General features: G+C 56.8%; 7 protein-coding genes across 7 annotated transcripts; 3 read left to right on the plus strand and 4 right to left on the minus strand.

Moving 5' to 3' along the window:
- Window positions 1-193: 193 nt before the first annotated feature.
- Window positions 194-2266, minus strand: MKK02DRAFT_31903 (uncharacterized protein; the record flags this gene model as incomplete). Its single annotated transcript, XM_053088399.1, has 6 exons — window positions 194-231; window positions 294-962; window positions 1021-1464; window positions 1510-1827; window positions 1879-2147; window positions 2208-2266. The coding sequence occupies 6 exons, from the start codon at window positions 2264-2266 to the stop codon at window positions 194-196; spliced, it is 1797 nt and encodes a 598-aa protein (XP_052948242.1).
- A 1060-nt stretch (window positions 2267-3326) lies between these two features.
- MKK02DRAFT_31904 (uncharacterized protein) lies at window positions 3327-4303 on the plus strand (the record flags this gene model as incomplete). Its single annotated transcript, XM_053088400.1, has 4 exons — window positions 3327-3511; window positions 3576-3663; window positions 3733-3895; window positions 3948-4303. 4 exons carry the CDS (start codon window positions 3327-3329, stop codon window positions 4301-4303), a joined length of 792 nt encoding a protein of 263 aa, XP_052948243.1.
- A 585-nt stretch (window positions 4304-4888) lies between these two features.
- MKK02DRAFT_31905 (uncharacterized protein) lies at window positions 4889-7838 on the minus strand (the record flags this gene model as incomplete). The annotated part of the gene is made up of 7 exons (XM_053088401.1): window positions 4889-5173; window positions 5277-5361; window positions 5445-5661; window positions 5764-6124; window positions 6181-6274; window positions 6415-6446; window positions 6501-7838. 7 exons carry the CDS (start codon window positions 7836-7838, stop codon window positions 4889-4891), a joined length of 2412 nt encoding a protein of 803 aa, XP_052948244.1.
- Window positions 7839-8145: 307 nt separating this feature from the next.
- On the plus strand, window positions 8146-9289 carry MKK02DRAFT_36185 (uncharacterized protein; the record flags this gene model as incomplete). Its single annotated transcript, XM_053089366.1, has 6 exons — window positions 8146-8160; window positions 8209-8307; window positions 8429-8564; window positions 8849-9003; window positions 9070-9164; window positions 9226-9289. 6 exons carry the CDS (start codon window positions 8146-8148, stop codon window positions 9287-9289), a joined length of 564 nt encoding a protein of 187 aa, XP_052948245.1.
- A 458-nt stretch (window positions 9290-9747) lies between these two features.
- MKK02DRAFT_36186 (histone H3) lies at window positions 9748-10370 on the minus strand (the record flags this gene model as incomplete). The annotated part of the gene is made up of 4 exons (XM_053089367.1): window positions 9748-9918; window positions 10029-10098; window positions 10155-10260; window positions 10310-10370. The coding sequence occupies 4 exons, from the start codon at window positions 10368-10370 to the stop codon at window positions 9748-9750; spliced, it is 408 nt and encodes a 135-aa protein (XP_052948246.1).
- Window positions 10371-15146: 4776 nt separating this feature from the next.
- On the minus strand, window positions 15147-15722 carry MKK02DRAFT_42863 (histone H2A-1; the record flags this gene model as incomplete). The annotated part of the gene is made up of 4 exons (XM_053092186.1): window positions 15147-15188; window positions 15244-15431; window positions 15486-15581; window positions 15641-15722. 4 exons carry the CDS (start codon window positions 15720-15722, stop codon window positions 15147-15149), a joined length of 408 nt encoding a protein of 135 aa, XP_052948247.1.
- Window positions 15723-16364: 642 nt separating this feature from the next.
- On the plus strand, window positions 16365-16952 carry MKK02DRAFT_22583 (histone-fold-containing protein; the record flags this gene model as incomplete). The annotated part of the gene is made up of 4 exons (XM_053086591.1): window positions 16365-16451; window positions 16498-16622; window positions 16672-16815; window positions 16883-16952. The coding sequence occupies 4 exons, from the start codon at window positions 16365-16367 to the stop codon at window positions 16950-16952; spliced, it is 426 nt and encodes a 141-aa protein (XP_052948248.1).
- Window positions 16953-17048: the final 96 nt, after the last annotated feature.

Here is a 17048-nt window from a genome sequence, read left to right on the forward strand (position 1 = left end):
CCGTTGGGCTGCGGACGCCAGGAGGGACGACGAGGGATGAAGAGCAGATGCATGCGGGCAAGGAGTTGACAGCCAGTGCCTATCAAGGCAGGTGGAACTTTGCTGTCGTCCATACTGGATGCCGTGTCAGTCCAACACAGTTACATGCACACCAAACATATCAATTATCATCCGCTGAGAATCTTGATCACCTTTACAGAATGACTAGCAGGCTCGAGCAGAGTGCAAAGACTGCGTTTCAGCTTCACCGGGCTTATATGATGAGTGTCTTCAGGAGTGTCTTCAGGGCTCACCTGCAGTCAGAGCGGCATTCTGGACAGATACACCCGACTGTGCCGAGGACTTGTCTGCGCCGCATATAGCTGGCAGACTCGCAACGCCCGGCAAGACCGTCGCATTTGCTTGTGGCGCCTGCAAGGAGGCACCCGCGGGAACGCCGCTCGACGCCGCTTGGCTTGCGACCGAGCCGATGACCGAGCCGGTAGTGAGAGTGAAAGAGTCGGCCCGACGGTGGAGCGGTCCGGGGAGAGGCAGAGGTCGTCGTTGTACGTTTTGCACTGGGGATGTAGGGGTCCATCTCTGAGCCCAAGCGGGGAGCAGAGAGCGACGAGTGGAGGATTTAAAGCTGGTCAGAGAGACCCTGGCGAATGCCTGGTAGTCGGATACGCCACAGCGGAGACCGGGGAAGTTTTCCGAGTATCGAGTGCTGATTGGGAAGTAGCCGCCGTCTCCCAGCCTCTGAAGGATGTAAGGCGGTATAGTGTAGGCGAAGCGGTAGACAACACCATTGCAGTCGCCGGCAAGACTTCTAACAGCATTCAGAGCCTGCTCGATCTTGTTGCCGGTAATGCCGTTCAGCCCGGCGGACAAGGCGAACTGGTCTCCCGAACTGCTGTTGAAGGATCCGGATAGGGATGCGTTGGTCCATGCAGCCGCGTAGGCGGCGCCGGCGTCGATTATGGCTGACCGTTGTCAGCATCTGATAGCAGATAGAATGTAGCCATCAGCTTTTTGACTCACCAGACCCCAACGTGTCGATTGACGAGTTCCGTGAGGTCACGCCCGTCAACGAGATGCCCAAAGGCTCGCTGACATTCCACGTGACGTCCATATAGAACCCCTGCGACCCATTCCTTGCAAAAGGACGGCCGCACCCTGTCAGAGAGGCGAGACCGTAGCGATTCTCGAGGCTGAGTACCTCGTAACCGTCTTTCGTGCGCGAGGTGGCTGTCATCCAAAAGCGAAGAAAGTCCGTTCCTGCCCATGTCCAATCACCAAACTTGTTGGCTAGGCTGTTGATCGTGAAATTTTGGAATTCTATCCGGAGGGTCTGCCGGCCCTGGAGGAGTGTCTGATGCAGATTCAGCGAGAATCCAGGCAGCCTAGGCCAAGGGGCAGGTAACTTACTTGAGCAGAAGGTATTGCTGGCGGCGGCGCGACTGAGGCAGTAGCCGCCGATATGCTCTGTACCTCAGCTGTATGCTCCATTTCTGTTGGCAAGGATCAAACGTACTGAGGTAGGCGTATAAGCGACCGATCTCGAAACGGTGTACCGTATGATGTATGTCCATCCTGGACATTTGGCCCCTGGATACTGAGAGCTGTCCGCGAGGATGACGCCTGGGTAGGAGGTGACGGTTCGGCTATTTAGCGCGAATGCAGCTGGGATGATGATCTGCTTGGAGAGTACCAGCTGATCACAAGTGCCAGTGAGAGTAGGCCCCATCTCCTTCGCGAACGAGGAGGCGTCGTACGATAAGACAGCGTGTTCATCATTGGTAGGGTTGGGGATGGTAGAGGGAGCTGCTTCTACGAGTTTCCACAAGGCTAGGCTATCAGCACTGCCTCGGAGCGCGTCAGACCAGAGACGTGACCTACTGTCGTTGGCGGCTCTAGGATTGCCGACAGCATTATAGACCACAATGACGAAGCTGACGTTGTCGGGATATGACGGTCTGGTCTCGTGGTTCCCGATGCCCCTGCTGTTCGGGATGGTCGCTTGGTTGGCGATACCGCCGAAGACCCCAGCGGTGTACTGATGCTGCGGCAGCGCTATCGTACCGATGACCAAGTTCGCACCGACATTGGATCCGGTCTCATAGCTCTGGACGGAATCGATACGGAATATCCAGGTTGAAGCTTGACCCCTGCCCTCAGTCAGCTATCGTGCCCAAAGTCTGAGTATACGACGCGGCTCGTGCACGTACATTGTTTCGCTCACCAGCCCGGACAGGGCCAACAGGAGGAATAGAGGTAGCAGGGACATCATCGCGCTGGCGGAGGATGTCGCGTCTTGATGTCCTTGGCAGCGGCGCTTGGGGTTGTGGGATTGGTAAGGGCAGGGAAAGGTGAGGATCAGTTATGGATGAGTGTCAGAGAGGGTTCCGCTTGAAAGGATGAGCGTCCTCGACGGCTGGAAGGCTAGTGAGATCCATTCTCCGATCATCAAAGGTCAGGCCGCTTGATCTAGGCTACTTCAGTTCCAATGCTCCGTTGGATACCCATATGATATCCTTTCCATGTGTCCGCCTTTGCATCCGGGCCGATGATTGGTGCTTCCGCTGGGTAAGCTTGCCCTGCAGTGAACGGTCAAGTGGCGGGTGACAGGCGAATGCGGTGGGGCAAGCACCACAATCGAGAGCGTTCGGCGCAAGGGATAAACGCAAGGGTGTCATGGTGGCGAATGGTGTGACTCTGATCATTATTGCGGGAGCGGTTGTCAGCGGAAGGCGGGATGATCATCTGCTCGGGATGGCTCCGAGCGCTCTGATGCCGCAAAGCGGCCGCTTCAAGCAGAGTCGTCAATCCTCGTCGGTGCAGGTGCCTGAGAATACTGCTGCGTTTCAGATCTGCCAGAAGAGGCGATACTGAGCGACAAGCGGCCGACATTCTGAGCGGCCGCCCCTTAACCTCGGGCCTCATTAGAAGCGGATGCGAGAGTGTGTCATGTCCATGTGTAGCGAGGGATCGAGGTCCTCCGGCGCGCCGCGCTCCCTCATCTGGTCTCAGTGGCACGACACCCCAATCCTGGGGCGACTCATTCGTAAGCGCAATAACTGGGGTCCTCGGCAAGCGACAGTCGGGAAGAGGGCGGTCAGCTGGGCGGTCGCACGATAGCCGGCAGGACATGCGGCTTTCCTGCCCTCGCGAGTGTCACGGGGGCGGATCAGTGGGGCGGGGCCGGTCCGCAACACCCGAGTGATTGATGCTGATGAGACGGGCGAATAGAGATACGCATCACTCACTCATACTACCCGCCTCTGTCGTCTCTCTCGTCCATCCAGAATTCTCAGTTCTCCCCACCCTGTTGACCCAAGCCAACGAAGATGACCAACGAAGCCCGCGACAAGGCGATGCAGGAAGGTATGGCCTCGCAAATGGAGCAGCTGGTGGCCGCCAGAGAGCAGCGCGCAGAACAGGGCAGCGACGGCGGCCGGTGGTTTCACGCGTGGATCGGATCACGCCTGATCAGAAAGGCTGCAACACCAAGCGGCATTGATGGCGCGGATACGTGAGTTCCGATCGATGGCCTTTTACGCACCACCCGTAAAGAATGGTAGCTTATATATGTTCAGTCTGCACGAATCCATCATCGCTTACCAAGGCGGGCGCCGGCTTGCGACTACACAGGACACCCATACAGGCTATCGAAGGTACGGACGTGTAAGTGTCGGCGGTGTTGCGGTGTCGAGCTGTTCAGGAATCTATCGTTTGTTTGAGCTGATCACCCAGGTCACTGCTCACAACGAGATCTATCCCGGCGACACATCCTGCGATTTCAAGACCCTCTCGGATGAGCCGATCTTGATCAGCTACTGCTGCGCAAACACCCACAACGGCACTCAAGAGATGACGGAGGAGCTTAATATCAGTCTTCTCCAAGCCTACTCGCGGGGTGAGTGTCCTAGGACTGACCATGAGCAGACGGGATGAAGCTTAACTCACAGAGGCTACGGGAAACGCGGTCATCGACTGGCGCAGGGTTGGCGACATCGCGGCGGCGGTCGTGAACGCAGCCGGAGTCGTTGCCACCGGCCGCTTCCTGCTCGTATGGCCTGCCGTCTCCGCGATCAGGACCCTTATCGGCGCCATAGTCGGTAACAGGAACGGACCGCTCGCTTACGGTGTCATCTTCATCGAGAATCCGCAGGAGATGAAGGCAGTCGACAGTCAGCCCGACGCCTCGCACTTCAAATTTCTCACCTACCGCTGTCAGAACTTCAGCCATGGATCTGACTACGAGATCGAGTGCAAGGTCAAGCCTATGAACAAGGAGGACAGGAACGCCATTGGGATCGCGTGAACTGTAAGCTGTTGCAAATCTCAGATCGCGGCTGATGCTCATCTCATCGCAGTATGGAGCGTGACGGCCGCAAGTGACGGCGGATGAGAGGACGGAAGGGTGTGATGCGGTCAAGGGGTTCAGGTTACAAATCGCAGGGTGTCCTCATGGCTGTTTCTTTGTCTTCGAGTTATGGTTATCAGTTAGTGGGAAATGTAAGGTATATCAGTCTACTCTGAGAGGATCAGCTGCATGGAACAGGACTGGACTCCTTCAACGTCGGCGACAATAGGTGTGATTCGATATTTATTAATGGGCCAGAATAGGAGGTCGGTACTCAGCTTCAGGATGGGTACATTGCATGGGAGGACTGCTCGAGGCTCACGCTCGCCAGGGCCGGATGCGTTCCACCAGGACCTCAAGTCTACGAGGTAGTAACGCTCCGCCGCTAGCGCTGCCCTGGGATGGCCCGCTTCATCGCCCACCAAGTCACCTCGTGTCCATCGCACGGCCGCATTTCCCTCCCAGCTTCTTGGAATCCGAAGGAAGAGTAGAACTTGACCTAAGTTGAATCAGCACGGTGCATCTCTCCCTCTAATCCCGCAATCAACAGCTCTTCTCGTATGACCCCACCGCCGACGATTCCGCCCGAGAGCGACGGCCCAGCCCCGAGTGAAACATGACACAACTCACCAGCTCCGGCTCATGATCAAACAGCGTCATCTCCCATCCCTGCTCATCCCCCCACTGGACCACCTGCTCCATTGTCTCCCGGCCCAGCCCCTTACCCTGCGCTTCGGCAGCCATGGCGAACATGGAGATGTAGAGGGAGGCGTCTTGTACGCCTGGACCGAGGGCGCGGGCGGAAAAATCATTGCAGAAAGGTACGAGCTAGTAGGTCAGCCAGGTCCTGGAACCTCAGTCACGCCAGCCAGATCGACACATGGCTTCCAGGACAAAGCTCCGGCAGGAGGGGAGAAGGGGAATTGCTCACATCCTCTTCGACCCATATTCGAGTCTTGCGCTCCGCCTCGCTTTCATCCTTCACCACCTTATCTTTATCCCCGTAACTCTTCTGCCTGTGCTCGTCAGCTCGTACTCCCGTTCGGTCCAGTATGTGCTGCAGCGTAGGCAGTAGCTGGGCTGAGGACCTTCAACTTACAATGCCGCCATGTCCTCCCCTGGCATAGTCACAATCACAGTCCCCACCATCTGCCCCTCGCCCCCTTCACCGCCTCCTGGTTCCGTACCGGATACCGGCTCGGCCTTCTCATAGGAGAGGAAGAGACCGCCAGTGGCTGAAGCGGCCTTGACGCGGCTGCGCATGAGCTCTAGGAGCGTCGGTCTGTCGTTGTGCGCTCGGAAGCGGAGCACGGGCGCTAAGTCATCAGCATCCGCTCCTCGATATATGCAGTCTTGGTAGTTCATGTTGTGATGGTGAAGTCTTGACAGATGATACTAGATTGAGTAAGGAGACTCACAGTTGCATGTCCAGAACCCATGGCACAGAATCTCCGCTGCAGACTCTTGCTCCGCCGTGGTAATCTCGCCCCGCTGCTGTACGACGACCCGCGGGGCTGACCGGGTAGGACGAAGCTGAGATGCGACAGGGGTCGACATGAGGCGTATCGATCTGCAGATGACTGGGGATGGTGATGGTCGTGATAGCAGAGTGGTGAGTTGCCTAATTGGCATCAGGCTTTGTCGAGTAGGAGATTCACCGGGAGCTTGACGCGCAGGCGGCAAATCTTGTAGGAAGTGTAGGTAGGCGGACGAGGGGTAGATAGCTACACGAGTCGCGCGGGTGGGGATACCTATAGCGAGTCGACTCGTATATCGAAGCTTCATTCAAAGCTGGTCGACTCGCATGGCTCAAGCCGCTAGCGGGACTGGCCGACCTCCACTTCGGAGATCTCGATCGGCAACAAGGAGGCCGAAGGCTGGTAGGTGTCACCCGACCGGATCAACGAGCCCTCTACTAGATCCTGCGATCTGTGATGATGTAGCTTGAAGGCAGACAGCTCTGAACCGCGGACCCGTGGACAGCTATCACTGCATACGAATGTTCTTCGCCCCGTTCAGATCATCCTCAGCCTTCCCCCCCTCGTACCTCTATCGATCTACCCGCCTACTTGCCCAACCGCTTCCTCTGTGCTCTCGTCGCCTGTGCTCATCAGCCCTGTCCCCATACCATCCAGCTAATCACAAGAAAACTCACCTTCCTCCTCTTCTGATACTTGTGCTTACTAATCTTCTTCTTCCTCTTCCTCTTGACACTGTCCATCACCACCCCCAAATCACTTATATCCTCAAAGTTCATCTCCCCCGCCGCGCCCCCACCTATCCTATACACCTGTACCGAGACCGTCATTCCTCCATTGGAGCTCGAGGCCGCTCCGACGCCTTCCCCTCTCCTCAACTGAGCGTATTTCCCATTCTGCCTACTCCGTCCTTGCCTAAACATCTCCTCCCCATCCGCCTCGCCCGCTTTTTCGAGCTCGACCCCGATGGCTGTATCCTCCGCCGCCTCCGCCGCCTCCACGAGGTTCATCCTCGCCAGGGCGCTGTCCAGCCCCCGGAGCGCCTCGTCCATCTGCACCTTCTCTCCGGGGGACGCAACATGCCGCCGGACTTCCTCCTCTGCGACATCCGCCAACCCAAAAGCTGGGACCTTGTCCCCCAGCTTGGCTAGCGCCGTATCGAACGCCTGCTCAGCGAAGAGCTGGTGCTTGACGTCCGACTCGGCCATAAGGCGCATCACGTCCGGAATCTCCGAATCGTCCCTGAATAACGGGCCTTGCGTGGGGGCGGCGAGGTGGTGCCGCAAGGAGGGGTGGGAGAGGGCGGCAAGAACCATGGTGTGGTCGTTCATGGCTGAGGAGGTATCGCCGACGATAGGCATCCCGTCTGGCGAGGTATCGAGCAGCTTTTTCCGTAAGAGACCGCGAAGAGGTGAGCGGGGTGCGGGCGGGTCAAAGGGTGATGCGCCGGCAGCGAGGGGGGTGCGGGGCGGGGAGAGGAGCCGCTCTGTTCCGAGGTTGGCCATGATGGGCTGATGGGACGGTGTCAGGGCGAGGTGGAGGTGGAGTGGGTCAGGGTAGAGGGGGATAGGACGGAATGTGTAGTCTCGAGCAACGGGGATTTGACACTGCGAGAAGATCCCCTTGATGGGAGAAGGATCCACCGAGGCGAAAGAACGGAGGAAAGACCATGATCTCCGCCGCCTACCCTCCGTCTTCCTAGAAGCCGCAGGTGCGGCAGGTGCGGAGGACGTGTACGCTGATGCCTGAGCAAAGAACCCAGCGCTGGACGCAGCAGCCAGGCGGTCAGGACGCGGTCGGACCTGTACTGCGGACCGATGCGGTTTTGACCGGCCGCGAGAGCTCGATGGGGTAGGGGAGGGCGATGACGAGGGTGATGAAGGGTGTTTGGCGGAAAGGGAGGATGAAGGGGGTCGTGGGCAGGAGGAGGCCGAGGTGGAGCCGGAACGTGTGGCCTGGCGGGAGGCGCTGGGCGTTGCGCTGACTACCGAGGTGAAGACGCGGCGGGCGAGCATCGCGAGCCGGATATGTGAAGTGTGAAGAGCTGCTATGCCCCTAGATATCTATATACAGTAGATGGAGGGTGTGAAGGGGGTAGAGTGGTCGCTGTCCTTATCGCTTGCGCCACCCAACACAGACGAAACTGAGTCACACGCCTAATCAGGATTTACCCCTTTCGGATGAGCCTATACCTTTCAGCGGCGGGCCTAATTCACCAGTGATGCCATCATCGCTCGTCCACCTTGGCTCGAGCTCATTGCGACGACCATATTGACACTCTACACCTTACCCACCTCAGCACACTACAAACAGCCGAGTACAATGGCCATCCCAAGAGTGAGCTGAAGTTAGCTCCTTGACGAAAGACCCAAGCTGACCGCTTAGGCTCAGTACGATCCCCGCCGGGTCTTCCGGTTCAGTCTGCCCAAGTTCGAAGTGGGGCCCAAGACTCGATCAGCAGGGACATACCTTTCAGGTGGACTGGTAAGCTGCTCAAGACGCATATCCTACTCATTCTTCCTGACCTGCACCTCACCTTCACCGCGAGGCAGACCCTTCGGACATTGCCGAGGAGCGGCCAAAGAACGTAAATCTGACCTGGCAGTTCGCTCTGTCCTTCTTCCTCCTGCTGGACGCTGCGACCCTCTCGAAGCATGCCAAACCACCATCAGACGCTCCACATGATGTAGTGCCGGTACACATGTCGTTTGTGGACTGGATACCTGCTATCTGCTCTACCAGTGAGTCCTACGCCGAGCACCGTGGGTCGGTCTATGAGCAAGAGGAGAGGAGGGGTTCCTTTGTCTCGTCCTGGACCGCAAGGATGGAACGGAGGGGAGATGAGCTAGTGGACTGGGGGACTGGGGGACTGGGGGACGCCCAGGCTATACGAGCAGTATGGACTGCTGTCTGCCCTGAATCATCCCTGTCACTTCCCGTCCTTCTTCTTTTTCCTGTCAGGCTCCGAGACAGCCGCCTCAGCTCCAGCTACACCTTCGACGTGGGTACCAGCTGACTCTCGCAGTCGGTTTCCTCGTCGTCTCTATCCTCGACAAGTCCCACCTCTCCGCCGCCTTCTCAGGGGACGCATGGGGCTCTTCCGACTCTGCAGCTCGGCGTGCCCGCGTCGTGCTCTTCCTGGGTGTAGCTCTGCTCGCCGGTGGTCTCGCTGGGAGTCTGGTATGTTCTCTTCCTGCTCAAGTAGTGTGGCTATAATGAAGTCTCCGTTACAAGCTGACTCCGCAGACTGTGCTCATTCTGAAATACATCATCCCCGAGTATAATGGGTATCTGTACTATGGAATAGCGAATGTCGGGATGAACGGGGGAATCATGTTATCGTGAGCTTCCCCGATCTCTCGATGTTCGAATGAGCGCAGGATGAAAAGCTGACAGAGGCAGAGCTATGATATTGTGGGCGGCACAGAGCGGGAGCGATGAGTATGAGTATCAGTTGACGGTCTGAAGGGGTGATTGGGGTATTGTATAGTGTAGTGCGCAGGCATGTAATCTTGCCAATGGACTTCAATGGAGAGACAGGCAGAGCTCGCGATCGTCAGCTTGATCTCCAACCCGTGGCCTGCTATAAAGTCGTGACGTGTGAGATGATCTGAAGCAGCAGAACGCGGGACGGGGAGGCAGAGCAACGGCGGAGCAGAAGACATCTTCTCCGGCAGTGCAGCCGTGGTGCATCGAGAGACCCACCGATCACAGTACTGGCTCATGCGTAAAAGCCAGACAATGCAGCAGACGAGCCAGAGTAGTGCCAAAGTAATCAGAGAACTAGCCAGGCTGCATGACTACAAGAGAGATGGCCGGCAAATAAAAGAGGAAAGGTATAAATCAAAATCAGACATCCCCTGCACCCCCCGCCCAAACCAAAAGCGCCAGTTGAAGAAAAGGGTTAGAAGCCGATAGGACAATCTACGATCGCTCGCCGCGGAGACGACGGGCGAGCTGGAGGTCCTTGGGCTGGATGGTGACACGCTTGGCGTGGATGGCGGCAAGGTTGGTGTCCTCGAAGAGGGAGACGAGGTAGGCCTCGGAAGCCTCCTGGAGAGCCATGACGGCGGAGGACTGGAACCGAAGGTCGGTCTGTGGATCAGCGGGTGTACTTGGCAGAGGAGGTGGTGGGAGGAAAGGGAGAAGATGAGATGGGGAAGAGGGATGATAGGGGTGAGGGGTGAGAGGGAAAAATGGCTCACCTTGAAGTCCTGGGCAATCTCACGGACGAGACGCTGGAAGGGGAGCTTCCTGATCAGGAGCTCGGTCGACCTGACTGGTCAGCCCTAGCCCTTGAACACGCGAGGCAAAACAAAGAGACAACTCACTTCTGGTATCGCCTGATCTCACGGAGAGCGACGGTACCGGGCCTGTACCTGTGGGGCTTCTTGACACCACCGGTAGTGGGCTGCTTGCGGGCGGCCTTGGTCGCGACTGATGATCAGCTACTGGCCACGATGAGAGAAGGAAAGAGAGAACATACGCTGCTTGCGGGGAGCCTTTCCACCGGTGGATTTACGAGCGGTCTGCTTGGTGCGCGCCATTGTATATGATGTGCTGTGTTGGTAGTGGGTAGTGGGTGGAAGAGAAGAGAGGAGACAAGTGACTGTATGTAGTGGATGGATGAAGAAGAAGGGGGAAGAGGAGAGGGGGAGCAGGGTATTATAGGCTGTGGGCTTGTTTGTCTTTGATTTCCAGTCGCGTCACCGTGAATGACGGCACAATCAGGCACCAGCCAAAATGAATGCAGTAAAAGGTCACGTGCAGGTTGTGATTGTGATAATCCCGCGGGGTTACGTTTTGGAAAGGACGCGTGGAAGATAGCTTGTCACCGTCACAAGGTGCGATGCGGCGATATGGGGGTGAATGGGTGCTGCGCTGCGGGGGGAGAGCAGACCAGCGGGGACTGGTGGTGGTGCGTGCTCTATGCATAGGACTGAATGAGGTCCAGCGAGCGAGGGAGGAGCAGATGATGCATCGATGGACGCGACTGATTTTGCTCAGGCTGGCGCAGCTGCCAGTGTCCGCGGCGCGTCGCTGGCGCGTCTCGGCCAGTATTTTGAGTCGCTGCGAGTGGGCAGCTGCATAGACCTGTACTCAGCCACAGCCTCGCCTTGTAGTAGCTGCATTCCAGTCGTACGCACATGAATGCTCAATGCTGGCCAAGACACCCATAGCTGGCAACGCTCCTAGATCGAGTCTCAGTACGACGCGGTTAGGAGTGGCGGGGCGGGGCGGGACGTCTCAGCTGCGCTGAAGAGCATCGTATGTGCGTCGGCTGCTGCTCTATGCATACATAGTCGTTCTCTAGTATCTGTCTGTCTCTCTCGCACATGTGGCCTAATGGCCTCCCCTGCTTGTCTTGCTCGACACTTGTCGAGGCATTGCGCCTGGTCCTGCTTGAAGCCGATGCGGCAAGACCGAAGTGGCAAAGTCACTGTGACTGTGGCGGACCGGTAGCCCGTAGCCTTCCTCGCACGACGTTACCAAGCAGCTTCACGCAGAGGAGGATCAGCAGTAGGAAGATGCGCGTTGTCTGTGCTGATGGGGTACGAGAGCCTCAGGGTGGCGCCGATGGGAACGATGACTGATCTCGATGAGCCTAGTTTGGCCTGGGTCCAGGGAGATGAGAGTCTGCTCCCCGCGAAAGGTTTGGCGGATGTGGATGTGCAGGTGTGAAGGTCGTGAGAGGCGCAATCCAAGCTGCACGCAGGTCAGAGAGATGTACGAATGTCCTTTTGGGCTGCTGGTCTCGCTAGCTTGGCAAGTTGGGGTATCGACTCTGAAAGGATAAGCAGGTCATGATGAAATCACCCGCCTTTTATATCCTTGGACAGGCTGGCTCTCTTACACCCGCCTGGAACCCATGTGGTAGCCGAATGGGACGATATGGTTACTGGCCGATGGGACTGCTCGGAAAGTACCGTCCCCGTGTGGGAGACTATAAGACTTCTAGATAGGAATGCTTGGTAGTGCACGAAAAGTCGACGAGCACCTAACACCTACCGATAGCGACATGAGGGTCTGACACACATGCATGAAGGCGAGTGTAACAGGAAAGGCTAGCAGCATAGCGGGGAAAGGAGCAAGAAGCGACAGCGTGCGGGTGGCAAATCCACCCCCTTCACTCCCCAGCCTAGGCTGCGCCCATCAGGCTGGCTCTCATCAGAGATGTCTGATATCAGGAGAAGACATGCTGAAAGGTGGACTGCAGCAAGCTGTACAGCATCGACATAGCTGCGACCATAACGTACCCAGAAACAGGTCAGAAGGGAGCACATATGGCGGGACACTCCGAGCCCGGGCCAGCCTCATAGTGCGACAGCAATCTGGTTTGAGAGCTTCCCTCAGCGCACGCGTCCGTATTGGCGACTACCTCTCTGAACGTCTGAGCGTCGACGTGAAGAAACGAGTCGCTGGCCTACTTCAGCCGCTCCCACTTTGCTTATATCTGCTTGCCTCCAAGCCCGCTTGCTCAAATGGCTGAAGCAGTGAGATTGATCATGATGGAAAGAAAGTAACTCTGATTGGACCGCTCGCCACACGACGTGATCCCTCCTGGAGCATACAGTGCTTATCGACGGCGTTGCACGCAAAGGCTGACAATCTGAGAGCTTGATACTTGATTCAACATGGCCGCTGTATGTGTGATATGTATTCGTGGTAAAAAGATCTGCATGTAATCGTCTGTATGTATAGTTTGGACAAGTGTCATATCTCTCTCTGACTCTCTCTCGCAAAAAGGCTGAAACACCACCCGACACCGACAGCCACAACCGCACTCTGAGACGCAGAACGAGACCGAGCGACAGTGCGATCAGTCGGCCTCAATAACAGTGTCATCCTCGTCGACCGAGTACGGCGCCCCTTCTCGTCCAGCATCGTGACGCGTCTTCGCTTTCTCCACCATGTCCTCTCCCAGATTGTTCCCGTCCAGTGTAACAAGGTCGCCATCGGGAGACACGAACAATTCACTGTCCGGTCGGGTGTCAAAAAGGGGAATTTGCGTACCATTGTGTTCGACCGTGAGCTGCGTCTTGAAGTTCTTGGAGGTCAGGATCAAGGTTCCGAACCTGCTGTTGATTGCTTCCGTCTCCTCGCCCTCCCCAGGCTGATCCTAGTGAGGCATCGCGGCTGTCTACAAACGATCAGTCGATTCTGGAGACAAAGTCACAGCTAAAAACACTCACAAAAGGGCGAATGAAGGCTTGTTTGTGATGTGGCGGCTTTGTAAGCGCTGATGAAGTGGTGGACGGTGAGGCAAAGACAATGTAGAAAGGGCCACAACGGGGCGGGGACCGCCCTTTTAGATTATGAGCAGGCCGCTCGCGAGACCCCACCTGATTGTTTGAAGGAAGCCAAGGTGAAGGGAGCTCCCCAGCACGCCATCGAGTGATGTCGCCATCGGACGCCCTCATTAGTCCATCGCAATCAGCTGCTCCACACGGGGGAGTAGAGGACAAAGGATCGCTGACCATCATACGCGTTCGAGCGAGAGACCGAAGGGGACAGGATGAGGGAAAGTAACAGATCTCATGCTGTGCTTATCGTGAATGGAGCTCCAGCCTTGCGGACCGAGCGAGACCACGAGAGCCCAGTCTGAGCCTTTTTGGGGGTCTCAGGTGAGTACCCTGTCGCCCCGCCCCGATGCCAAGCTTTGTAGCAGCACTTCCCGAGAGGCTTCCTGATGAGCATGACCGGGTATGCGATTGCAGCATCGCCTGCTCGGTACTAAACTGTGGCTTTCCTGCAGCCCTTCTGATAACATGTCAGCTGATATGAGAGTCAGGGCATCAGCAATGCACAGACGAGCGAGCCTGCGCGGCTTCAAGATGAGGTCGAGGTTAGCGTCGAGTGGTGGGTGGCGAGGCGGGAGTGGCGGGCAATGGCGAGACCACGGCGATAGTGGCCTGGTGAGGAACCGGGTGAGGCAGTCAGAGTGTGTACTCCGGCATCACTAGCATACGTTAGCCTCGGCAGGGTTCTCAAAAATCGTCAACCTATCAAAAGGTCACTCAAGACTAGTCCCACCCAGATCCTTTAGCGCAGTCAGCCGGTCTGAATTGTGGCGGGGTATGAGTAGCGAGACTAAGGCCACAGATCTATTGAGCTGTGGTAGTGGCGTCAACTCCGCTCAATCATATCGAGAGGCATTGCCATGCAGGACAGAGCATCATCATATCAGTTCGCAGCCATCCAGCAGAGCAGAAGCAAAATTGGATGGCAAGCGGGGTGCGAGCAGAGTCGTGACGGAAGCTTGTTCCAGCTGAGTCACCAGTACCGCATGCATCCGCGATGAGGTGGTGACAGGAGCCATAGGTTTGGAGTGCTGGCTGGGAGCCATGACTGGGTAAGTGGGTAGTAAGGTATACATCACCTTATAGCCACTGAGACACTCAGCCACCTATCTGACGAGTCAGCAAGCTCAGGTGGGGACCGGTCAGTCCAGCCCCGCTGGTTGATGACTCGCTCACCTTACTCTACAGTCCGCACTCTGAGCGGACGGCCCGAGAGCCCACGAAGGAACAGTACGAGACCGAAACAGGAGAGCAAAGTGAGCGGTCTTGCTTCTCTCCCCCTCTTCTAGCTGGTCCATCACACCGACCTAGAAGCCCGCTCCAAAATGCATCAGTCTCAGCCATGCATCGTGATCTGCGCAGCGCAACGATCAGTATGATACATGCATGACCTGGGAGAGAGGTGAGGCGGCTGATCAGTAGTGAATCGAGAGACGAGATAGAGTGGTGAAGATTAGGGTAGTCTGAGCGTCTTCACTTACCTGAGCGACTGGGAATCCAAGGCGGTGGCAGTCACATTGAGCCGAGTTGCATTCTTCGTCGACACCTGCGTGATGTGGCGGCTTCGTATGCGCAGACGTACAGCGAAGCGAGGCGAGCAGCAGTGCGAAGCGAGCTAGAGAGAGGCAGAGTTAGCAAGCTCCGCCAGTGTCAGCCATCCCGCATGAGCGCTAGAACGCGAGCAACAAGTCAGACAAGCAGACGTCAACTCACAGTCCTGGGTTGGTCAGCTGCAGTCAAGTCGATCTCAGCTGAAGTGTAGGCGAGGTGACCGGTGAGTTGGGGCATGCAAGTGGATAGTGATGAAGAAGCGAGAAGACCAAATGCGAGAGAAGAGAAGAAGTCAGAAGACCAAGTGCAAGGAAGGAGAAGAGGTTCAGGTCACGAGTGCATGAGAGCCGCACTACAATAAAACAAAGAGAGCGAAAGCGAAGTTGAACCAAAGATGTAAACTATGAAAGGGAGCCACGACAAGAGACGAGAAGAGGCCAGAGCACCACCCCTCTACTGCTAGTCGAGCGATTAAACCTCCTGGGAAGCCTTGGCACCACCCTTCTTGGCGGTCTGAGGAAGTCAGCTGAAGTCCAACGAAACAAAGAGGCAAGAGGGGAGGACTGACCTTGGCGGGGAGGAGCTCGGAAAGGATGTTGGGGAGGACACCACCCTGGGAGATGACGACCGAGCCGAGGAGCTTGTTGAGCTCTTCGTCGTTGCGGACGGCGAGCTGGAGGTGACGGGGTACGATACGCGACTTCTTGTTGTCACGGGCAGCGTTACCGGCGAGCTCGAGGATCTCGGCAGCGAGGTCTGAGGATCAGCCGAGGTCAAAGGCAATAGACGAGAGGCAAAGGGAAGACTCACACTCAAGGACGGCAGCGAGGTAGACGGGGGCACCGGAACCGATACGCTGGGCGTAGTTGCCCTTCTTGAGGAGACGGTGGATACGACCGACGGGGACTGAGGATCAGCTGGAGTCCAAGGGCAGATAGAGAGCCAAAGAAGAGGAGACAACTCACACTGAAGACCGGCCTTGGAGGACCTGGAGGAAGACTTGGACTCAGAACCGGACTTGCCGCCTGACTTGCCACCGGAAGACATTGTTGCTGAGTTGGTTTGGGTTGGGGGGGTGGGGTGCGTAAAGCTGAAGTGTGTTGGTGAGTGATGAAGTTGTTGAAGTTGAAGTGGATGAGGAAGGGGGACAAGTGGACTGAGCTGGGGCTTATATGTATAGGAATTGTTGACGCGAAGGTCCAGGGCAGTCTAGTCTGCAGGGCCCAAGGGTTGTTTGCGCGTCGAGAGGTGTATGCGTGGTGCTGCAAGGTGGTGAGGGTGTACTCGAAAGCATAGGCCCCGGTGAAATAAAGTGATGACGTGGAAGATACGAAGGCGACGCGTCGTGTTTTCGCATACACGTGTATGCGAAATTCAGGTCTTGCCACCCAAAAGTGATGACGTGGAAGATGAAGTGACCATTTCGCATACACGCGTCTCGGCCTCCTTGCCTTTCCCCCTCCACCCTTCCCATCGTCTACACCTTTACCCTGCCAGTCACGTCGGTCCAGTGTTTACCCCTGTCCACTCTACGCGCCAGCAGTCAACACCGTCCAGCCCTTTAAGTACTAGAGCTATCCCCACCTTCTCCCAATTTCTTCCCATCAACCACTTCATCCACTCAACAGTCTTCTGTCTCAACAACTCTACCACCCTTACCCCACCCAACAACCAACCACTCCACTCACAATGGCGCCCAAAGCTCAGACCGCCTCCAAGGCTCCCGCTTCCCAGGCCTCCAAGGCCCCCGCCGCCGCCTCCAAGGCTCCCGCCAAGGTCAGTTCTCTCCTGTCTTCTCGCCTGACCTTTTGCTGACGATCAGGCTGCGAAGACCTCGTCTGCCAAGGCTGAGGGTGGCGCAAAGAAGCGCTCCAAGAAGAGGGTCGAGTCTTACTCGTCTTACATCTACAAGGTCCTCAAGCAGGTCCACCCCGACACTGGTATCTCGTGAGTCTTCTCTTCTCCTCATCTCATTTTGGCTTTGCTGACTTCTCAGCAACAAGGCCATGGCCATCCTCAACTCCTTCGTCTCGGACATTTTCGAGCGGATCGCTTCCGAGGCTTCCAAGCTCGCGTCGTACAACCACCGCTCTACCATCTCGTCGCGTGAGATCCAGACCTCGGTCCGGCTCATCCTTCCGTGAGTCTTGCCTCCTTCTTTGCTCTCTTCTCTTATCCTCTGTCTGGACTTCAGCTAACCCTACCAGCGGAGAGCTCTCCAAGCACGCCATCTCTGAGGGTACCAAGGCGGTCACCAAGTTCTCGTCCTCCAAGTAAGCGGCTCACGCTGTGGTTCTTGCGATGTGAGCGGTGAGGTGAGGGGCAGTAGTGTAGTTCTCTTCTTTCGTAGTGCCTTCGGGCAATCTTTGTTAC

Source organism: Dioszegia hungarica (assembly GCF_025882075.1).
Source record: "Dioszegia hungarica strain PDD-24b-2 chromosome Unknown MKK02contig_6, whole genome shotgun sequence".
Lineage (NCBI taxonomy): Eukaryota > Fungi > Basidiomycota > Tremellomycetes > Tremellales > Bulleribasidiaceae > Dioszegia > Dioszegia hungarica.